The sequence below is a fragment of the Notechis scutatus genome, chromosome 3 (assembly GCF_049901735.1).
Source record: "Notechis scutatus isolate UNSWTSFEM ecotype Mainland chromosome 3, rNotScu1.2, whole genome shotgun sequence".
NCBI lineage: Eukaryota > Metazoa > Chordata > Lepidosauria > Squamata > Elapidae > Notechis > Notechis scutatus.
The window spans coordinates 20,901,900-20,926,451 of NC_142011.1; the positions used below are offsets into that span (position 1 = coordinate 20,901,900).

The 24,552-nt window shown below is 39.1% G+C and overlaps 1 protein-coding gene across 1 annotated transcript in view; it reads left to right on the forward strand.

Annotated features, from left to right (window-relative positions):
• The window catches only part of ATP9A (ATPase phospholipid transporting 9A), a 102,376-nt gene extending 78,141 nt beyond the window's left edge, over positions 1-24,235 (forward strand). The window contains exons 20-28 of the mRNA XM_026664965.2: positions 263-352; positions 955-1,099; positions 3,666-3,730; positions 5,695-5,850; positions 7,764-7,828; positions 10,088-10,196; positions 10,305-10,362; positions 17,241-17,444; positions 19,427-24,235. Of these exons, the coding sequence (XP_026520750.1) occupies positions 263-352; positions 955-1,099; positions 3,666-3,730; positions 5,695-5,850; positions 7,764-7,828; positions 10,088-10,196; positions 10,305-10,362; positions 17,241-17,444; positions 19,427-19,563 (1,029 nt within the window). The 3' untranslated portion in view covers positions 19,564-24,235. The remainder of the gene's footprint in view (positions 1-262; positions 353-954; positions 1,100-3,665; positions 3,731-5,694; positions 5,851-7,763; positions 7,829-10,087; positions 10,197-10,304; positions 10,363-17,240; positions 17,445-19,426) is intronic.
• The last annotated feature ends 317 nt before the right edge of the window (positions 24,236-24,552 follow it).

Here is a 24,552-nt window from a genome sequence, read left to right on the forward strand (position 1 = left end):
CACAGAATTATGACAGACTGGGGCAGCCTACATATGAAATAAATGAATGAATGAATGAATGAATGAATAAATGAATAAATAAATAAATAAACAAATAAACAAATTAATTAATTAATTAATTAATTAATTAAAAAAAACTGCAAGTACAGAAGTGGCAGGGCTTGGATCAGGACACCATACCCACCATCTGGCAGATTTGACACCCATCTGACATATAATGAATTCTCTGCTGACACTAAGCTACCCATTCTCTCCTGTCCAGGTGACCAACCGTGGAGAAGCACATTTGGAACTAAATGCTTTCCGCCGCAAACATGACTGTGCCCTGGTGATTTCTGGGGATTCCTTGGAGGTGAGAGGTGGGCTGGGTATTGAGAGTTTTGCCGCATAAATTCAGTGCCAGAAAAATAAACACAGATGGCTGATGCTTCATTTAATGTCTTTGTAAACTTATTAAGAAAATTTTACAATACCAGTTGTAGATTTCTCCAACATGGAGCAAACTCAAACAGAGGCAGACATGTTACAAGCAACTCAACTTCAGCACACAAGCAAGCAACTTAGTTTCTCTTTCACTTTAGAGCTGAGCACAGAACAGAGATAAACCACGCCCAGATTCTCTCTTTAAGTTTCAGCCCTCAACTCAGCTCTCATTGGCTGACCTTGTTACTAAGCTCTATTCCAATTCATGAATATATTCTGATACTGGGCTCCCAGCTTTTGCATCAGCAGCTTTGGCCAGAAACACACAAATTCCTCCAGTGAACTGTTTCTCACATTGACAACTTTGAGAAGTTGTCCTAGAATTCTTAGCTTTTACCTTAAAGTTGCCAAGACTGAAAAAAACACTGATCTAGAAGGTCAGGCTCTTACAAGGAACAGGGGTCAGCAAAAGAAAAAATCTCTGCATCCCATTAACTTTGTTTCTTTCTTTGTTTTTTTCTCATGGAATAGGTATGCTTGAAATACTATGAGTATGAGTTCATGGAACTGGCTTGCCAGTGTCCGGCAGTCATCTGCTGTAGATGTGCCCCAACACAAAAGGCTCAAATTGTACGCTTACTCAAGGAGAGAACTGGGAAGTTGACCTGCGCAGTAGGTAGGTGTTAAACCTCACATAGATGACAACAAGGAACCAAAGATTACACATACTTCATGTAGTATCTTTTAGGCTATTCTTGGGGTATCTATAGATCGGGGTCCCCAACCCTCAGGCCATGGCCCACCACTGGGCCATGGGCTATTCAGAATTGGGCCACGTGAGGGGCTGACCAGAACACACTGGTGCAGCTCTGGTGCAGCTTTTCTGAGCATCTGGCCAGCAGGCGCTCACACATGCCAACCCACCACTTGTGCAAGTTGAGCTGCACACATGTGCATCAGCCCACCGCCTGCGCAACCCATTCCTCCCCCCCACCCGTCAGGCCACCAAGTCACAAAGGTTGGGGACCGCTGCTATAGTTTATTGTTAATTACACTTTTCAAGACTTCAAGAAGAATGTCTAGTTCTCATTTACAATGACCTCATTAAAGAGTCATTTTCTTTCTAGTTTCTGGCCACCAGGGCTGAAGTATCCAATTCATAGGATAAGCTATCAATGGATTGTCCTTCAGTCTTTCAGTTATTTCTTCTTACTTTTACTTTCCCAGCCTCCCTGCAATCTTTCATAGTAGGGATTCTCCAGCTGGATTCTCTAGTTTAGCGTCTTTTTTGTATATTGGTTCATCATCACAGAGAAAAAGCTGTGATTTAAACATTGCACACCTATGGGTTTTCCATTTCTCTGAGGTTTTTTAATAAAGGTTAGAGTTTCTGAAGGAAAGCAAATCCATGGATGTAGCTATGAGGCAGCCCTTTCCATGCAAGTGTAATAAGCTGGCACAAAATAGAGAATTGGAAGGGATCATTGAGTCTAAGCTCCTGATCACTTGCAGAAGAGTAATTAAACCATTCCATCATAACTACAGACATTTTGGTGTTATTGAAAGAGATCATCATGGAGAAAATCTGTGAGATTGCTAAGAGTTGATAGTAATTTGATGGCTCTTAATCAATTGAGTTTACAGGTAGTCCTCAACTTACAATCACAGTTGGGATCAGAATTTCTGTTGGTAAGCAAGGCAGCTGTTAAGTGGGTAATGCCTTATTTTATGAAGTTTTTCCCCCCACAGTTGTTAAGCAAATCACTGCAATTGTTAAGTGAATCACACATTTATTAAGATAATCCAGTTTCCCCCATTGACTTTGCTTCTTGGAAGCAGGCTAGGAAGATCACAAATGATGATCACATGACCCTGGGATTCTGTAACCATTGTAAATTGAGAAGGGCTTGAATTTTGATCACGTAACCACAGTCAAAACAGTTGTAAGTACAAGGACCAGTTGTAAAGCACTGTTTTCAGTGCCATTGTAACTTTGAACAGTTATTAAACCAATGCTGCTGTTCTTGCAGCAAGGCATTATTATTGTCCTAAATCTCCTTAGTTTTTTTTTTTTTGTTTTTTTTTTGCATTTTCTACAACTGCAGCTCCAGCTCCTTCCCCCAGAATTTGTGGGTTTGAATTTTAGCCACCATGTTTTATTACCTCTGCTTTTCTTGAAAACAGGCACCGTGAAACATGTTCTGCTCTTTCATTTAGTTATTCCGCTTGCTTACTTTACACCTCATGATACTGAGAGGAAAAAAAACATAGCATAGTTAAAACGTGAAAAGAGACAGTAAAACTTATATTGAATGACCTGGAATAATTGTCCAAAGAAATGCTAAACTGCTAGTGATATTAGAATATCCCTCTTGCTGTTGTTGTTTTTTTTTTTCATTTTATGTTGCATGTATAATGAAGCTCTGGAATCCATTATTGTAACCATTCAAAAGGATGTCACTGCCAGCTAGGAACTCTACAGCTAAAATGATTTGTCTCTTTATGGTTAGCTATAGCAGACCAAGTAAAACCTAAGCAGATCCAGCCTTGGCTAAGCAAGGAGAACTGGAACTGGCTTTCAACCATAAAGAAAATGGCAAAAATGGGATGTTTTTATGATTCAGTGCTTCCACCATTTGCCCTGTGTGGTTTCCAGATAACTTGTGAACTTAAGCCAGATGTGTTTCAGATGTCTCCATCTCATCCCATGGGGAAAATTTTGTGTTTCTTTGTCTCTCTGAGGGTGTGTGTATGCTTTGTTTCGTTTTGAAGTTCACCTGCTAGTTGAAATTCATTGGCTTGTGGTAATGAGCTGTTTCATTCACTAGATGCATCCAGATAAACTTGAATGTTCATACACCCAACTTGACTCTATGCCCATCACTTGGGCTTGCCCTTGAGGTTATACAAAAGTACTACAACAGTCCTGGAAGCATTCCCATGTTGGAACTGTCCCTTTGCAGCAACACAGTGTACTTTATGCCCAATTAGACTGAAAGTGTTGGTTTTAATACCAGGAGCGGTTCCAAACAGAGCTCATTTTACAGCTGTCTCACATAAATTTACAATGTTGACTCGGGAACAGTTTTCCATTTATAATTCCCCAAGTTTCTCATCATGGCTTCTTTTTACCTTGATAAGTCCTGTAAAATGGAAACATACTGCAGAATAGCTAGGAATCGTATTTCATTGCTAGCATTCTAAGCCACTCAACTGAACTTCCTTGATTTTGTGTGTTACAGGTGACGGGGGAAATGATGTCAGTATGATTCAGGAGGCAGACTGTGGTGTTGGTGTTGAAGGAAAGGTAAGCCAAAGCATGATGTTTAGTTTGAATGAAACAGTCATAATGATAATGATTTCAGGAGAGAGAGCTTTAGTTCAGTGGATAGACATAAACTCACAATCAGAGTATCACTAGAGCTGTGGTGGCACAGTGGTTAGAATACAGCACTGCAAGCTACTTCTGCTAGCGGCTGGCTGCAGTTTGGCTGGCTCACCAGGCTCAAGGTTGACTCAGCTTTCCATCCTTTCCAAGGTGGGTAAAATGAGGACCCAGATTGTTGGGGGCAATATGCTGACTCTATAAACCACTTACAGTGTAAAGCACTGTGAAGTGGTATATAAGACTAAGTGCTATTGCTGTCATCTGATTTATGAAACACAACCTTGGAAGCTCTCTGGACCAATTGTTTCTTTATTCATCAAAGACCCCTCTCCTTCTTTGACCATAGTTGCTTATTCCAATTTTGAGATGAGAAAACCATAAAAATGTAAGTATAATCCTTAAAATAGACATGATGCAGTGGAAAAGTAAATATATATATATATATATATATATATATATATATATATATATATATATATATATATATATATATATATATATATATATATATATATAATTTCCCTGAGCCTACAGATGTGATGTGGTCCCACTCACAGATTTGGTGGCTGTCAAGCTTTTATGCTTTTAGCTCCAATTTAAGACATATGCTTTTGATTAAATTGTCATCCTGTACCTTTCTGGTCTGATTTTATTCCTAACTGGGGCATTATTTTCCCTCTTATCCAAAAGTATTATGAATGATTTTGAGATAGTCACGGCATCCTTAACATACAGTGAGAGCTGTGATGACATCACATGGGTCATTATATCAAACTGGACTGACTTTAATGCCCACTTGATTCACTAACAACTGCAATGATTCCCTTAAGGATCATGACCAAATAAGATCGTGAAAATCAGGCACAACTTCACTTAACTGCCATCTTGCTTAACAACAGAAATTCTGGTCCCAATTGTGATCATAAGTCAAAGACTACCTGCAAAGAAAAAGATGTTATGTTATAAATAAATAACGATAAATAGAAGTACTGTGTTTCCCCGAAAATATGACCTACCCCAGAAGTAAGTCCTAGCTTAATTTTTACAAGTGTGCCCAAGATAAGCTCTACCCCCAAAATAATCCCTAATTAAGACCCCACCCACTCCATGGGGTCTTAATTAAGCTAGGGTGGGGATGGGGGGTGCTGCCCTACTACTTACCTTCGGACAGTTGCATCCAGGCCTCACACACCCCAACGCCTGCCTTGCTGGCCCATTTCTTCTGCAGCTGACGAGGCTGGCAAGGCTTTCCTGAAGGCCTCTGCAGCCAATAACAGAGCTCCGGATCTATCTGTAGCTCTGTTATCAGTTGCAGGAGCCTTTAGGAAAGCCTTGCAGCCACAAAAGGAATTCCTGAAGGTCTCTGACAGCAAAAAAGAGGCCAGGGGCAACGCACGCAAGTGAGGTGAGTCAGTTGACACACACAAACACACACAGCCCGAAAATAAGACCTAGTGCCTTTTTGAGTGGCAAAAAATATAAGACAGGGTGTTGTTTTGGGAGAAACATGGGTAGAAAACTGAAAATTATTTTGTAGATGCCTCAGATTTCCTAAGGCTACATTCTGCATGTGGATTACCTGGCAGTAAACTCTACTAAACACAGACTCTGAATAAGCTGCATAGAACAGTACAATAAGTCAATCAGACACTGGTTTAAAAAAAACCTTGCTCTTTTGACCTCCTCACTTCTCAATTTTAAAGGTGAGGGAGCCACATACCATGTTCCCAGCAGTAAATGCCTGATTTAAGGGACCTTATGTGCTGATCAAAGGAGAACAGGCTACTGTATACAACTAGAATGATGCTTACTTTTGTGGCAGGAGAATTCTGGGTTTTGTAATGATGGAGGGCCTTGATATTTTTGTTTCATGGTATTCCTAGGAAGGAAAACAAGCTTCTCTTGCAGCAGATTTCTCCATCACTCAGTTTAAGCACCTGGGCCGATTACTGATGGTGCATGGAAGAAACAGCTACAAAAGATCTGCTGCTCTCAGCCAGTTTGTGATCCATAGAAGTTTGTGCATTAGTACCATGCAGGTCAGTGATGTTCCTGTACCTTGTTTAGTGCCCTTTGGTCATTTGACTCCAGACAGGATCAGGGTGTGAAAGCAGGGGTGGAAGCAGGGATTCAAATTTTTTAACAACCGGTTCTGTGGGCATGGCTTAGGTGGTGGGTGTGGCTTGCTGATCATGTGACTGGGTGGACATGGCTTGGTGGTCATGTTATTGGCTGGGTGTGGCCAACTCAATATCACTCACATCAAGGCACGCATCTCCTTACCTGGCCTCTCATGACTGTGGGGATGCTGCAACAGTCGTAAGTGTGAAAAATTGTCATAAGTCACTTTTTTCAGTGCCATTGAATGGTCACTCCACACAAGCAAAGTACTAGCAAAGGAGGGGGAAAAATCCAGAGATGTTCCTGAGACAGGAAGTCTAGTCCTGCCAAGAATGTAATAAGGGTTAACAGAGAGGCAGTTTCTGTAAGCAACACCAGAATGTTTCCTTCCTGCCTTCCTTACAGGATTAGGCCAGTAATTTCTTCTAACAACCGGTTCTCAGAACTGCTTAGAATGTTAACAACCGGTTCTAGTGAACAGGTGCGAACTGGTAGAATCCCACCCCTGTGTGAAAGTTTATTTTATTTTTTTAAAAGCCCACATAGGATTTTTACTTTGTTCTGTCCAAATGGCAGAGAAAATAGGAGAAATCAATTAAACAAGAATTGAGCATTGTTTCTGCTTGATCAGTAAGTTCCTACTTTCTCACCTTCAACTGATAGGGTTTCTCTTCTATGTGTGGAAGCAGATAGTAGTTTGTCAGTGAGTTACATTGATTTGGGATCATTTACCTTTTCATTTTATATCTTGCACATGTATGATCTCTACATCACTTATAATCCTTTTTTAATACAATAATTTTATTAAATTTTAAAGTAGAAAGATAAAACTAATAAGAACTAATAAGAAAAGATGAAAAAGAAGAAAAAGTAAAAATATAGGAAGAAGCAGAAATGCAAAAAAAAGAAAGAATAATTTTACAGCAGATATAAATAAAAAATAATTCAACTTTTGCTCTATGGTTAGAACCATAGAGCTCATTCATTTTTCAATAATCTATGAACATTAATAGTCCCCAAACCAATATATTATAATTTCATTTTTTTTTCTGTTTGTACAAAAAGTCCAAAAGGGGCTTCCAGTTAGCATAAAAGTTAGTCAATGTCTCTCCTCTAATGAGACCCTCAGTTTCAATATCTCAACCAACACCATCAGCTTTACCAACCATTCTTGCATTGTAAATGATATCAACTCTTCCCACTATTGGCCATATAAAAGTCTTACTGTCATTATCATATATAGTTTGGGTCCCCAACCTTTTTGGCACCAGGGGAATTGTCATGGAAGACAATTATTTCACAGACCGATTGTGTGTGTGTGTGTGTGTGTGTGTGTGTGTGCGTGCGTATTGTAAGAGGAGCATGCAACCTAGATCCTGTGCATGCCCAGTTTTGCTCACCCACCACTCACCTCCAGCTGTGCAACCGGGGATTGAGGACCTCTGAAATATAGGAACAAAATATCATGCAGTTTTTCCTAATTTTTATCCATCCGCCCTAGCAGAAATATCTCTGGTCTTGACTGTATATTGACCTTCAAAAATATTGAGTTATTGAGTAGCATCGTATATTTTGGAACCTATATTTAAAAAAAAACCTCTTTCATTAGGATTTAATTTGCCATGAACAGCCTTTTCTAAATTGCCAAATCTTTCTGGGTAGAGAAGCCACCTGTGGTTTCTCCTAAGTATTAATCTTCACTACTTGCCTTAGTTGACCAATGCGGGACCACCAACTCTTTCCATTAAGAGACAGCTGAAGAGATAGTTGTCATTGACTCTATTTTCTTTTTGCTTTGAAGCCTAATAATTCCTTGTATTTTATTCCATAGGCAGTTTTCTCTTCAGTGTTTTACTTTGCTTCTGTTCCGCTCTATCAAGGCTTTCTCATCATTGGGTAAGAGCCAATCCATTCCCTGTGGTATCTTTAAAATGTATAATGAGATTTGTTTGAAGCCTTCCTGAGTTTGGAAACGGTCACGGCAATGAGTGGCACAGGCTAAAATGTCGCACTCTTTCCTTCCTGCCTCTACTGCTCTTATCGGAATGAAGCAGGACACTTTGAAGATGCCCAGTTTCAAAGCAACTTTAATCCAGCAACCATTAAAAACACATGGATCCCATTTAGGACCAATTTTAGCTGTTAAAGCAACTTTTGTATCCCAGAAGCAATGTTATAACATGTTGGAGAGGAGGCGGGGAGGGAGGTGTCTTTTCTGAAAACAAAAAGCAGGGCGTTTTTTTTAAAGTAAACAAAATCCTGCAGCCATGTTTTTATAATATGACTCTTTTGCAGAAAGGAAATAAAATGAATGCCAGTGCCACATATCACCATTTTTTTGGGTGAAAGCCCAGCAGCTTAGGGAAGGTTGGAGGCTGAGTCCTGTTGCGTTTGGGATAAAATTAAGTTCTGGATCTTTGGACCATTTCACACATCATATAGCAGCATACTTTGAGGTTTGGTTCAAAATATAATCTGGCCAAGAAAATGCAAGCAGTTCCAACTCTTGATGTGTACATGTGCACTTTTTTGCATATCTGGTTACCACATTTATGCAGCACATAAAACTTATTACGTCTTTCTTTACAAATGTATATTTTAGAAGTCAAGCAGCTCTTAGACACTAACAATGAGGAAAAGTTAGTAGCTGAGTAGTAGAGTATCTAATTTGTACTCAGACAGTTCCAGGAATTGATCTTTTCCAATTCAAAGTATCCGGTAACACAAGCTGAGAAAGATAACCAGTCTGCAGAGTATCCTGACCTCGTTGAATTAAGACACTGATTGTATTCAATAGCTTCTTAGGACCTGCAGTCTTTCACCTCTTCAATTTTTTATATTCAGGGTTGTCCCAAAGGTGTTTTTTCAAGAGGCAACTGGACTTTCTTGTTTTTTCTTTGAAGATGTTTCGCTTCTCATCCAAGAAGCTTCTTCAGCTCTGATTGAATGGTGGGGAATGGAAAGATTTATATTCCTTGAAGGCAATTGGTCATTTGTATTCTTTTTTGGAAAGTCGTTGAGGCCACTTAATGCAAATAGGTGTGGAGCCCTTTCGGCAGATCCAAGAAGCTCCACAACCATTTGCACTACTCAGGTGATCCTGAGGACGCAGATAAACCCCCAAGGGGCCTCAATGACTCTGTAAAAGAATGCAAATGACCAGCTGTCTGCAAGGAATATAAATCCTTCCATTCCCCACCATCCAGTCAGAGCTGAAGAAGCTTCTTGATGAGAAGCAAAATATCTTCAAAGAAAAACCAGAAAGTCCAGTTGCCTCTTGAAAAAACACCTTTGGGACAACCATGACCTGGAGGACTGAGAATCTCCGTAGACAATATTCAGGGTTATTTTGCAGAATTAGTAGTGAAACACTCATGTACTTTTAACGTAGACACCCTAGAGTTAACCTGGGTTTCTGGTTGCCATAGAAATTCATCCGTATAGTTTTTGTAGTGACACCACATAAATGATTTCCCACTGACTTCTAAGATTTTCTTTACCTCCCTTCTAGCCTGCAGTCCTCAATTCCCTGGGAATCTCCCATTCACAAGCTAGTCAGGCCCAACCCTGCTAAGTTTCTGAACCCAGCAGCCACCTACTGAGACAACACAGCTTTAGCCATGCACTTTATATATAAACTATGAGCATCAACAATCCTAGTGCATTACTGTTGCCCAGTATTTTGAAATAGGAAACAGTAGTTTTAATACAAATCCAGAGGGAGGGAGAGAAGGAGTGAGTCAGTGAGTGAGAGAGCGGGGGAGGGAGGGAGGGAGGGAAGGGAAAGAAAGAAAGAAAGAAAGAAAGAAAGAAAGAAAGAAAGAAAGAGAGAGAGAAAGAGAGAAAGAAAGGAAGGAAGGAAAGAAATCTTCTAAAATAAACCCAAGTGGGAGAAAAAAATGGGTTCTACCTTTGTATATACCCCATTCTATCTTCCTCCTTTGCACCATTACTCCTTAGTCCTCTGCAAAAGTGTTGAATTCGGCCCCTTGCCAATGACAACCTCTGGCACAGATAAATTTTTAAGTTGAAATCATTGTCCTTGCTTTTTGTCTACATGTCCTACCTTTTTGTAAATGAAGAGAGCATTTGCCAAGAAAACTGAAATGGTAGATTGTAACCTTCAGCTGGTATTTCTTGTGTTCCTGCTTTTAGGTATTCTACCCTCTACACCATGTTTCCAGTTTTCTCTCTAGTGCTGGACAAAGATGTCAAAGCGGTAGTGGCCATGTTGTATCCAGAGCTCTACAAAGATCTCCTGAAGGTTCAAAGTTTCATTCATTCATATTCCTTTCAAATTTCTGCATGTGACTTTGAGGTTAACATATATGAGACGGATTTCATTTTCATCTTTCTGCCCTTTCATTTTTAGGGAAGGCCGTTATCTTATAAGACGTTTTTGATCTGGGTTTTAATAAGTATCTATCAAGGTAAGAGGTTTCCTTTATTCATCAGGGTCTTTCTGAAAATTTGAAATAAATTGTTCTCCAGATTTGGCTTGGTATAATTCTCTGTCAAAAAAGAAATTCAGCCATTTTTCTTTAGTTTCACTAGTTATAAAGAGAGCTGGCAAATTGTGGAGAGCTCTGAATTTGTTCTCATTGACCACTGTTTAGCTTCTGCCGAGTGATCATATTTCTTTAGACTTTGGCTGCAGTCTTGTTTTCCTTCTCAGCAGAAAGCCTGTAGAGTGGCTGATAAACTAGTGGCCTGGAAGTAAGCCAGAGGTATGCAGATCAAGAGCAGATTTATTTCTAGCATCAGTGTGAACACAGAGCAAGGATCAACAATTTCATAGGAAATTGGTCTATGTCATCTGAGGTCTACCATTGGCAGAACTATGATTCCCTTTTCTGCAGTGATGGAATTAGATGCAGCAGAGACGAACCCATCAAGCTGTCATCGATAGTAGGGTTCTTGATTCTGTTGCTACATTTCCATTTTGAAAGTGCTGGTATGTTAAAGTGGTTCTGGTGAAGACCATTGCAGTCTCTTCTCCCACATGCTCCACAGGCAAATCATTGTTACTTGTCGTAGGCTCTTCCAATCCGTAAGTCAAGTGCTGCATACCAAAACCGTTTTGTCCAGTTTACATGCTCCAGTCATATCAGTCTTCCTCCATTTTTCTACTAAGTACTGCAGCTTCACAGTGCTATAGTCCCTAGAGCTTTGCTACATGCTTACTATTTATATTAAGTCACATCTTGCAGCTGTACCTTCTGGGGATTTTCCTTTTATCAGTGGCATTTCCACTGATCACCAGAAGAAAAAGGAATGACATGGCCCAGAACCCAAGAAATAACTGAATTCAGTGAAGGAATTGAAATATTTTTGTCTTGAAATAAGTTTTCTGGCTACAAGATACTGTACTAATGACTTAGACTCAGGAAGTAAAGTACTTGTACTTTGAATGCAAAGCAAAAGAAGATTGTGACCCATTATCCACTCATTTTCAAATATATCTTCTCATTCACTAGGGCAACTACTTGTCTCATCTTTCATACTTTAGAGCAGTGGTCCCCAACCTTTTTTGTACCAGGGACCGGTTTCAAGCAGAAAATTTTTGCAAGGACCGGGGGGGGGGAGAGAGAAGGAGGGGGGCTTTTCCTGTCGCCGCAGCTATTCCGAAACGCTCGTTTCACCCCCACCCCCACCCCGCCCGCCCGCTTCAATCCACAGTGTCCCGTTCTGCCTGCCTGCCTGCCTGCCTTAGTTTCTGGTTGTTTGGGAGCAGCTTCGGCTGAGAATAATAACTATTCGCCTCTTTTACTCAGCCGAAGCTGTTCCGATTCAACCATTAACGAAGGCAGGCAGGCAGGCAGAACGGAGCACTGGTTGAACCCCGCAAGCGCAGAGGCGGGCGGGCGAGCGAGCGGGCGGGCGGACGGGGTGGGGGTGGGGGAGAAACGGGCGCTTCGGCGACAGGAAAAGCCCCCCCCCGCTTCTTTGAAGCAGTTTCTTCCTGTGCTGGTGGAGGAGCGAGAGAGCGACTGAGAGAGCTGACCCAGAGAGAAGGACAGGCTTCGGTTGCTTCCTCCCTCCCCTTCTTTCATTTGTGTCCTTGATCCCCGATCCCAGCAGCATTCACCGAAGGTGAAGAAAGCCGCCATTTTTTAAAAAAAAAAATTCTTTGCGGCCCGGTAGAGAGTGCTCCACGGCCCGGTACCGGTCCGCGGCCCGGTGGTTGGGGACCCCTGCTTTAGAGAAGCAAAATCAGGAAGATAAACATGTTGGGATGGTAATAGAGATGTTTGAGAGAATGTTCCAGCTGAAATTATTTTCAAGGGCTATATCAATGCTGGAAACAATATCAAAGCCTTCATCTAGAACACACAGCTTCTGGTCAGTCAGAAAAAATGAGACATCGTGGGAAAGATTTCTAAGCCAAGACTCTTCTCCTATTACGTTCTGTGGGTCGAATGACTTCACCCCCTTGATGGATCACACCATGCAATTTGGCTAGTAGCTTTTGCCCAAGAATGCCCCCAAACCAAGCTCTTCCCAGATGGTGGAAAGGTTATTCTCTGAATCTGTATTTTATGGCTTAATCTTGAGTCACTGGTCAAATTGCTTTTCAAATTAGGCTGTGGATTACTCATCAGCGTAGATTACTCATGCTGGGGTTCATGACTTTATGTTTGTGGCTGAATCTCTAGGATGTGAAGCCATTCTCTGATCAGCCAGAAGCAGAATGCAAAGTCACTCTTATCTTCCCATCCTATCTCCTTACATGCTCAGCTGCCTTCTCTCTCTCTCTCTCTCTCTCCCCCCTCCCTCTCCCTCTCCCTCCCTCCTTCTCTCCCTCTCTCCTTCTCTCTGTGTGTGTCAGTAAATATAAGTTCCTGCTGAATTTAATGGATCTAGTTGCTTATATATGCTTTGGATTATAGCTAAGAATCAATTCCAAGTCCCTCTGAGACTTAAGCTAGAAAGTTTCATCTATACTACAGATGTGCATAAAATTATGAATGATAACATATGAAGTTGGATAGGAAGGAATGTTTCCATTTCTTTCATGAGAAAAGGTGTAGAGCATAGGAAAGATGAACTGGATTGAGATATGCAGAAACCAACCTAGGCAAAAGGAACGGTAACATTTTTTTCTAAATCTAGAACAAGAGATTCAGAATTCAGAAGTGGCTCAGGCAGATGCCTCCCTCATTCAGTGAACTATAAGAAGAAGAAAGAGGCACAGCACAATTAGACTTGCAAGATTCTGTGATTTTAAAGCCAGTATCAATAAAAATGATATTAGCCATTTGAGGAAGTTGATTTTCTGGTCTTTTCTACATAATGCAGCTGACAGAATCATAGACTTGGAAAGAGGTTTTTAGGCCATAGAGCCTAATGCCCTTGCTTTGAAGCAGCACTCATTGAAGTAGGAGGGATTAGTGTTGGAAGAAAACAACAATCATACATACAAAAGCACTGATTCCTGAAACCATATTTTCCTTGGATTCAAATCCAGTAGTCTTTTTTCCATCCTTTCCTGTGATAAACTGGTTTCTTGTTTCTTACTCTTCCTTATGCTTGTTACCTGTTTCCATTTTTTTTCTTTAATAAAAGTTTTATTTAAGTTTTCACAAAACATACAAATACAAATACAATATCTTTTTTTGAGAACAGTGTGGCCCCGGGTTATCACTTCTCCATACAGACATAAACTCAATACATATTTATCTTATACATTCTAATCCATATCTTATAACTATTTTAGCAATTTTTTCAATAGCTTTCCCCTTTCTTTACTTCCTATAGCCTTATTTTAAATTATCTCATTCCTTTCTTAATTCAACTGCATATCTTTTTCTAATTTTTAAAATCTTTCTAATCAATGTTTTTATACTTTTGTCTGTCCTGTTTACAATTTCATATTATCTATTCTCATAAAACAAATTTTCCCCTGTAATTACTAGACTGTAGTGTAACACCTTTGTATCTTTTTTCAGATCTTGTTTAAAAAATTAAGTTATACCTTTACAGTTATAACATTCATTCTCTAACCTCTATTTTATAACACATACCTTTTTTCAATTTAATTCTGCTTGGTACATTCCCTTAAAAATACACACTAAATTCTTAAAAGAAAAAACTATATATGTAGATATATATATATATATATCTGTGTATATATGTATAACAATAATAAATGGAGTAATTATTCATTAATATTAATAACAATCTTTTACATTTCTATTTCTTTTAACAACTTTACCTAGTAATATCAGTTGTCTTCCACTTTAATCATATTTCTTATTTTACTTATTACTGTCTTTAAATAAAAAACCAAACAATAGTTATTAACAGTAGTCAATAAAGTTATTATTCTTATTCAAGTTCATCTTGTCAACTGATAAAAATATTCCATGTTTCTTTTCAGTTTTTTTAAACTTTCTTTTTAAATCATTGAGAGCCTTATTCTCTTTACAAACAAATATTCCACTACACATCAATAAAAAAAATTTCTATCACTTTAGTCATCTAACCTATTTTCTAACCCTTTTCTATTTCTAATATAACAATGCTATCCCATGCACCCTTGTAGAATCCTCTCAAGTTAAATTTTAACCATAATCTCTGTGTCTTTTAAATAGGTTTATACCTTTAATTCTTCTACGCTTTTCCTGTACCTCTATAACTTGTTTCTGTCCTTTGTAGCTTCTTTTCCTTTCCCTCTTCCCTCTCTTCTTATCCCTCCCCTTTTTATTCCCTTTTCTATCTGATTCTCCCTTCTGTGATCCTCCCTTCTGCTTCTTCCTGATATTATGATTACTTTTCAAATTACTCTTTTTTTTGGTTGTTGCTTCAGTGCTTAAGTTTTTAAATCCCTTTCCCCACTTTCCCTTTTTTACCCCGCTTAAAATTGCTTGGTCATTAAAGATGGCTTCTTCGTTGTCCCATCCTTCTTGTTCTGCCAGTGTTTCTTGTTGTTTTTCATAGTTCAAAATCTCAATTTCTAAAAATTGAAATACGAAGCCAAAAGATCCTCTTCCGTCTTGTGCTTCTTCTTTTTGTTCTTTAAGTCTCATTTTTAACTCTTCAAGGAGTGATGCCATTTTAAAAAATTTTAAACAACCCCCAATTGATTTTATTTTGTTTCATTAGGATCCTCCACCCAAAGTTCCAGGAATCATCCAATAAGCCAAAACTGTTTCTTGCTTCTTTTCTCACTTTCTCTTTCCAGGGGTTTTGTTATCTTGTAACAAAGTTTCAGCTTCAATGTATCTTTTGCAAGCCTTGTTAAAATTCCACTATCTTTTTTTTTTTTTAAGTTCCAGGTGGTCTCCTCCATTTCCCAGATTCCACCCTCTTTTTTCCTTTTTCCCTCCTCTGCTTTCTTTCTTTTTTTAAAGAAAATTTTTAAATTATCCAAGAATCTTTATCCCTTTGACACTTTATTTTCAGCTAGAAATAGCCTATTAATGTCAAAGTGAATTAGTATCAATTTCTTATTCAAATCTCTTCTTCTTAACGTTCCAAGTCAATTAAAACTGTCAATGTGAGAGGAAAAAAAGCCAATTCCGTTTCCTTTCCCTTTCTCTTTCGTCACTTAAAATCTTTTTTAGGAATAGTATTAGTCTTTAAAATTCAGGTTCCAGGTACCTTAAATAGATGTTCTCCATTCAACCCGATCAGTCAAACTTTCTCCTTTAAACTTCCTCCTGCACAATCTTGTCCAGTCGGGTTCTTCTTTGAGGTGGCCATTTCTGACCACCGCTGCAATCACCTTTGGGAAAGGGAGTAATGGCCAGCCGAGGAGGAGAGATGCGGCTCTCCTCAACACCACTGACGGCTTCCCCTTCTTCACCACCTCTATGGGGTGGCTTCAGCCCTGAATCCGGGTGGCTCGGGATGCTCCATCAGCGAGCATGGATCAAAACTACGCACGATTGCGATTTTGGTCCATCGCCGAAGAAGCCCAAATCGGAAGTCACATGTTTCCATTTTTATGTTCCTATACCAGCTACTAATAAAACCAGGCCCCCACCAATTCCAGCTCCCAATTCTATTTGGGATTTCAAATTAGAACATCCTTGATAAATGAATGTTTTGCCTCAGTTTTAGCACATCTAACGATGGAGAACCCACCAATTCTCTTGTGCAACTTGTTCCAATAAAACTTTTACAAGAGAATCAGAGTTTTCTAGCATTTCTTTGCCAAACAGGCCAGTAAACATGTTTTCAAGATAGGCTTCATTGTTTTGCTGGCTTATTTGCAAACGTAGAATGAATCATGAATAAACAGATTCACTAGATAAAAATAATATCTCTCCATACACACTAATCATTTCTCTTTAGGAAACTACTTTAGTAGTTAGGCATCCAGAATAGGCCAGGCTGGGAAAAAGCAAGGATTATTGGAACCCTATTTTATGGGGGTTGTGTATAATAACAGAACTGTGGAAGCCAGCTTCTCCTGAATTGATCAGTACTAAAGACATTTCCAGCAGCGAGATGCAGTTCTCCAAGTTTTAGATTAAAATTATCATTTGACCCTCCCCATCATGTGGGGGATCAGCTGGCTGGCAATTACAGATTTATTCCATCAGTAGGTGGGTTCACAGGAGGGAGGGCGTACATTCTAGAGGAGTAGCAGGCAACTCAGTCCAAAGATTGGTAAGAGAAAGAAGATAGCCCCTCCCTTATAGTTCACAGAGTAAATTGTAGATACAGATAGTAGACTGTTCAGTTTAGCAAGATGTTGTCTGTAGGTGTGAAATAATAAAGAACTCATTTGGAAGAATCACATGTCATTCTTGGTGTTGGGTCCAACAGGAAGGGTAACAAGTGTCATTGTACACACATTGAATGAGATGTATATAATTTTATACTCCATAACTATTCACTAGACACTTCTGCCAATGATGAACAAATTCTGAAAGCTTTTACAAATGAACTCCACTCTGTCTCTTGAGTCAGGGGTTGGTAGTCCTTCCCACCTCTTCAACAAATGCCTAGTCCAACAAATGCCCACAAAGATATTCCATTAATTTGGCAAAAATGTGGAGGTTGCCTGATGTCAGCTCTGGGTTATAGGATGGATAAGGTAAAATGATGTGATCCAATTTCACAACTGCTTCATTGGCAGCTCATGAAGTACAAGTCCTAGCATTACATTGTCACCAAAAAAATCCATGTTATGTGTCTGAACTGTGCAATTTTCAAAGCTTTGGATTATTTCAAAATAGTTCAGCTCAAGGATCATTTGGAAACATTACTTTCCATTCAACCATGCACATTATAGAAAGTCAACAACAAATGTCATTTTGGTTGATGCTATAACTCCTTTCATTTCCTCTCATTTCAGGCAGCATAATTATGTATGGTGCACTTCTGCTTTTTGAGTCTGAATTTGTCCACATTGTGGCAATTTCCTTCACATCCTTGATCCTCACTGAACTGCTGATGGTGGCACTGACCATCCAAACGTGGCATTGGCTCATGATAGTGGCAGAATTACTCAGTCTGTCATGCTACATTGCCTCACTGGTCTTCTTACATGAATTTATTGGTAACTATCTTTTGTCTTGTCTTCCTTCAAACTTCCTCAATTATTTGCAAAATGGAAGGATACCAACCTTGTGCTAAATAATGAAACTGTAAATTGATGATCATTTTATCTGTTACATTTTTATTGAAATTGTAAAGTGTAGGCAGTTAGGTATGAATTATTTTGCAAGGCACCCAAAGAACTGAAATGGTTTTTGATCAAGCTTTATATCAACACCAGGAATGATTATATCTCATGAGTGGAATGTCAAGATTAACAGAGGCAGATCTTGGTTTCAAACCAGTGTGTGTCTAGGCTACTTGCTTAGAAATTGGGGAGGGGGAGCATAAAAGCTGGATTGAGAAGCCTTCTGGAAAATAAAAGCTTCACAGCTGTGCTGAAATTACAGAGATGGGAAATCACTCAACTATCCCCCCCCCCCCAGTTTCCTTAATTGATGCTCTTTCTATCAAGTAATATGTGTTTACTAGGGGCTTATTTTCCATCTGTTGTTAGTCGGGTCATGTAGTGAAAATGGAATAAATCAGGTAATTGAAGGGTTTGATAGGAGAGAAAGAATATTTAGAACACTACAGCTCCTTTGCAAAGCAGTCTTGAATTTACAGTGAGACAATATGACATCCTTGATTGACGGTTGGAATGGCCCCAAACCTGAAACTGTCAATGCTGAATTTTAAGTTAAAATTCCCAAATTTCTATTTGTACCCTCCACTTCTGTGCAAAACTTGACAAGCAGGTTTATTAAAAATATATTCCTTAGCCCAAAACATCCCACTGGATGCCAAGTTTCATGTGCAAGTTTGTACTTCAAAATATAACTCTCTTTTATTTTAAAAACTCGAGAGATTTATTTTACAGTTATAATTTAAAATCAGTTTCACCTATTCTACCTTTTAAAATGTCCAGAAATTATTTGCCAAGAGAATATTTTATGGAATAATGCTGTGCAAAAAAAGCTATGAGAAATGGTTAAGATTTTTGCAATCATCACATCTTCCCCTAGAATTGCCCCTTGGGGAGGGGGGAAGGAAAAGGGGGAAGGGCAGTGACTCAGCTGTTAAAGATGCTGAGCTTGTCAACAGGAAATCTGACAGCCCAGGTTCGAAACCCAAGTGCCATGTGACAGGATGAGCTCCCGTTACTTGCCCCATCTCCTGCCCTCCTAGCAGTTTGAAAGGAGGCAAATGTTAGTAGATACATAGGTACCACTTCAGTGGGAAGGTAACAGCATTCCATGTACCTCGGCGTATAGACATATTGGCCACATGACCACAGAAAAGTCTTCAGACAGTGCCGATTCCCTCAGCTAAGAAACAGAGATGAGCACCGGCCCTTACAGTTGGGCTGGACAGGGGAAACCTTTTACCTTTTAATGTAAAACAAAAAACAAAAAACCACCCACTGCCCCTAAAAGTTTGCTGGCAGAATTCTACTAACATTTACACAGGGCTATCAGAGCTGTGCTACAAAAATCCAGGAAGCCACTAAAATGCAACAAAAAGACCATGCTTTGTTTTGTTTATTTTACTTTAACTAACATTACTTTACTTTTTCTTTTCTGTTCTTTTTACCATCTAATCATAATCTGGATTTTTGTAGCTCAGAGCTGGTAGCCTTCACTGAGGATTAATACGAGGCCTGTTGGATCCATGTGAATTGCTATGCTTAATATTTTTTCCCTTTGTACTCAGCAGGCTGGAAATAGGAAAACAAATAGGCCCCAAAGGTAAAACTAAAACTCATTGCTATGGGATTGCCACGAACCAGCAGGAGTTTTGCTAAGCAACAAACTGGTATCATTAACAGTTTCCTGTTAACATTTCTGATTCAGAGTTCATGATTCTATTATAGTTGCTACTGAAATAGATGTACTGCAATTGGATTCTTAATCTGTGTTTTTATTAAATGCAAACAAAATTAGCCATGAAAACATGTCCTTTTTAGTTACAGGGACTGACAGAAAAATATCTTCTTTCTTGCAGATGTTTACTTCATAACAACTTTATCGTTCTTATGGAAGGTGACTGTGATCACCTTAGTCAGCTGTCTTCCTCTCTATGTCCTAAAATACCTGAGACGAAGGTTTTCTCCCCCAAGTTATTCAAAACTCACCTCATAGGAGCAAGGACTCGCTTATCTTCTTTGCACAGTGCTTACAGACTCAATAAATGTGTATTCACCATTGAATGATGTCCGACGGTTGGATAAGCAATCTGCACTGGTTGGAGAACACTGCTGGAAGACTGAATAATTCAGTTAAAACAAAATGCTCACAGTCAAACGAAGCAGAGAAAAGTTATATAAGCGATCCAGTTTTGTCACTTTATATTTATCAAAACTGAAAACAAATGCATGTAACTGGGAAGGAAAAAACTGTGCCTGGGAAGGGTCTGTTTACCTGGAAAGTGCTGAGTCAGCTGTTGAGATGACGAATTTTTTTCAAACGTATTTTCCTTTTTTTCTGGGGGTCGACTTATTTCATTTCCTCATTTTTATTGCTACTTATCTTTTGAGTTCAGGTCTTCATGGTGAACATTTTCATGGTGCCTTGGGAAATGCTTTCAACTGAGCAACGCAACAGTATAGTTAACAGGCCACTGTACATACCTCAAGCCGGGCTGACCTCTTTGATGTGGTCCAACGCAAATCAGAATTACTGATTTCTATTGGCTCTATTTTCTTGAATTTTCTGCAAAAAAAGGAATTCACAGATGAGTCTTTCCAGTTAAAACATGTTGCGATGGTTTTTTAAAGGGAATGTGTCTTTTTCCTAAAGAGAAAATTATTCAAAAGGGTTTTTTTGGAGTGTGGGTGGGAGAGAAGAAAATTGTAATCCCATATTCTGGTTCTGCAAGGACAAACTGCCCATTTATTAACACGGATTTCCAGGACAAGAAGAACAGTCAAAAGCTTAGGTTTCACCCTACAATTTACCACCCTTCCCCTCTGCAATCTCCAGCTCTCTTTTCTAAGATTTTCTGCAAAACAGCTAAAACAAGCTTGGCTGCCAGAACCAAAGAGAACAAAGGGAATGAGATAATTGACAGGTAAGAAAAAGGATCAGAAGTTAGGGATGGGCAAGACTTTGGGAGTTATTGAAGAACGTTTGTGCAAAGCGCAGCTCTGAACAACAGACCTTTAATCACATTGTCATTTTGGAAGAAGTTTTGTACAATGCCTGGATGCAGCAGCATTTTCTGGCCAATGGAACTTCCACATTTGGACTGATGCACAATACTTGAGGGAGGTGTTATCTGTATGGCTTGATCTGTTCTGTCCAGGTGTAAGTCCCCTTACCACTGCCTTTTTGGATATCCCCATTAAGAATAAATTCTTAATGCTAATTGTCCCATGCACATTCCCCAATTCACATGATGTTATTTTCTGCCAGAATGCAAGTTTCATTAGACTTTTCCCCAGGTATTTGGTGGTGGTTACAAATGTGCAGTTGTGTCCTCACTCTGAACAAGAAAAAGTGGTAAAAACACTCCCACCAACATTGACCAGGCAAGCCACTAGAATAAAAATGAGAGCAAACCCTACTCCTTACTAGCACTGATGATGTTTACGTAGTTTGGTAATGAAACGTCTGCAAAAAAAACAATCCAGCTCAGAAAGCACCAAGGACTCCTCATCTTCCTTTCCATTTTCTTCACTGTCCTGTAACAAGGGAAAAATTCTTGAACATTGTGGCACTCAAGAGTTTAGATTTAAGGTGGAAATGTGGTCTAGAATATTATACTCAGCTAAAATGTACTCAGTTGAGTTGAGCAAAACTCTGGTGCTTCAAATTGGACAGAGTATTTCAAGTGGAATACCAGGTAAAGTAGAATGGAAAAATTACTGTCATGACCTGGACTCTGAATACATGTTAATGCACCCCAAGATAAGATTTGCCTTTGTAGCAGCTGCATCACACAGTTGTCTCATGTTTAATTTCTGGTCAATAAGGACATACAGATCTTATCACATTCACTGCTGTCCAGCCAAGTCTTCCCCATCCAATACATGCACCTTTCACTTTATTTTTCCAAATGCAGAATTTAAATCTGTGTTAAATCGATCCTCTTCCGATCAACTCATTGCTTAAACCTGGTCAGCTATTTTGAAGCTTATTTTGTTCCTAAAGAGTATTAGCTGATAAAAATACTGAACAGCACAGGGCGTTGTGATAGCACACCATTTGAAACTTTCCTTCAAGCTGAAATGAGCCCATATTGAGCATGGTCATTGACCCAATTTTGAGTCCAATAGTAATATCATCTAACCCAGATGGCAGGCACAAAATAGGAATTAAGAATTTCTGCTTTCTCATCATTAACAATTTCTCACTTTCCTGCTATACTGTGTTCTTTTGCACTTCTGAATCTTCCCAGATAAATTAGAGTGTATTCCCAGATAAATTAGAGTTGAAATTCTGGGTACACTTGGGAGTAACTCTTTTTAAACTTGTGTGTAAACACACTGTATGCATTAGACTGGGCTGTAAAGGACACTTTCCTTTATACGACTGAAGGATCCAAGAGTAGAATGCTGTTATCCTAATGCTGTATAATGAAAAAGACTACAAATGGGTGGCTGATTGATACAAATGAGATAGCTTCTCTTTTATTTTTTCACCTGCTGGAGATGGGGATAGACATGGATATATGTAAGGAAAGGGTACAAAACTTGCATTTCTTTGACCTAGGGTAACCACTTCCTTACAGTAACTTTTACTTTTTATATAAAACTTTGGTGCTTGTCCAGAACAATTTCCCCCAATTAGCTACCTTTCATTTCTGTAGGAAATCTAATCAGCTTGGAATAGCGTGAGTTGAAGTTTGGCATCTCTAGAGACCACGGAATAGGGGAAAGTAATGAATTATGAGGTCAATTCTGAGTGGTATCAGCCATTATCCATTGGATGATTAGATAGCCCCACTGCACAAAGGGCCTCCAAGAATAGAAATAAAGTTAACAAAGAAGCAAGACTTCTACTATAACTGTTTAAACACTTGGACATTTTGATTAACAGCACACATTCTGTAACGGTTTTGATTTCACATTGGGAATAAAACTATGTGGCTGTTATGTTGATCCAGAATAATTGGTGATAAACCCATGGTGGAATGCATCAGGTTGAGTAAACTGTTCTCCCTTCAGACATGGTTGAACTATAGTTTTCAGTATCCCAGATGGCATGTATAGGTTGCCCTGGTGGTGCAGTGGTTAGAATGCAGTATTGCCCACAGTCTTGAATTCAATTCTGACGGGGCTCAAGGTTGACTCAGCCTTCCATCCTCTGAGGTCAGTAAAATGAGGATCCAGAATTTTGAGGGTGTCTCGAGTTGCCAGGAAGCAATACGTTCATTCTATAAACCACTTGAGACTGCTATAAAGGATCATGGAGTGGCATTTAAGTCTAAAAGCTACTTCTATTGCCAGGCATGATAATTTGTTCATGACTTGAGGATGTCCCACTCTCAACTTGCTGATGCTAACGCAATGCTTTCAGATCATGTTTTTTCAGGCTGGGCCTGGTTAGAAAACTTATGGATGACATGAAGACAGAAATGTTCTCTGGGCCCTTAAGGTGTGGAAGGCTTTTCATTTGTAGGTCATTCTTTCATTTGGTTCTTTGTGGGGACTACCTTTTTCCACTTGCCTTGTCCTCTTGACAAATGATGCCATCATCTCCAGTGCCAAATGTCCTTTGGACTCAGATACATAACCTCTGCCTTAGGGCCACACAATGCTTTATGCAATGTGTCAAGGGCCATGCTCCAAAATATGAAAATAAAATCCATTTGAACTCTTCCCCATTCCAAAAAGTAAATAAAATACCAAAAATCCTGGGTTGGGCTCTATGACCACAGATGGGAAATGCCACATCAGTCTCCCAGTCAATGATTTTTATACTTCTACTTTGCAATGTGCATATCATGCATGAGTAATACAGTAAGGAAATATCCCAGACGTAGATGCTTACACAGGTGGCCCTCATTTAGTGACCATTTGCAATTATGACAATGATGGAAAAGTAACTTTACAACCAATCCTGACATTCAAGATTTTCACAGGTCTGTAAAGTATAAGGAAAGCTGAAGTAAAATCATACACACAGTAGCAGTTACACTTAGCAACCGCTTCACTTAACTGAGTTGTTCCCATTTGTAGTTACTAAACAAGGACCACCTGTATATTAGATACTAAAGCCAATAATAACTAATGTAAATCCAAGGGGAGGAAATTGTCTGCCCAATAATTCCATTTCTGGGGCAGATTAGGAAGGGTATTAAATAAGCCTCCAAACACTATGTCAGATTAGAGTACAGCAAGAGTAATACATCCGGCATAGCTTAATTACGTACAGAAAACTAAAACTGAGGATTAGGGTTGGATTAAAACTCATGCCTCAGCATTTAAAATGGAACAGTCCAAGGGGGATTGCATTTTCCTTGGAACATTTAAACTTGTGTTTGAGAGTATTCCAAAACTTTATGTTAATTGTGATCAGATTGGTTGCCATCACATAATTAAATATGTATTTCTAAGCTTTTCAAATGTAGAGCAGAAAACCCTTCCCCTCTCTCCTGTGTTGGAGATATGAATCCCCATGTCAAATTATTTGTGATGCTAATGTTTTGTACTTGTCCTCTTGTCAATTGAGATGTGCATATTCTTGATCAAAGAGAAATATACATGCAAATTGAGTAATTGTCATGTGCAGTTCCATGTTGCAGATGTGTAAGAACTTTTAAAAAGGGAATGATTGAAAACAAGTTAACAATAAATTTTATGGAACTTCATATCTATTTCACAGTGTGACTTGTTGTCTTGGTAAAAACTTGAAACTTCTTTATCTCTGTTTCTTTTGCTGCATTCAGAAGTGATCATGAACTTAGCACAACCATCACACTGGTTGTCCCAAAGGTGCAAGAGGCAGTTGGATTTTATGGTTTTTCTTCAAAGTTTTCAGCTGAAGAAGCTTCTTGGATGAGAAGTGAAACTGTCTTCAAAGAAAAACCAGAAAGTCCAGTTGCATCTTTAAAAATCACCTTTGGTCATTTGTGACCTTTGGGACAACGTGACCTGGATGATTGAGAATCTCCATAGACATCACATT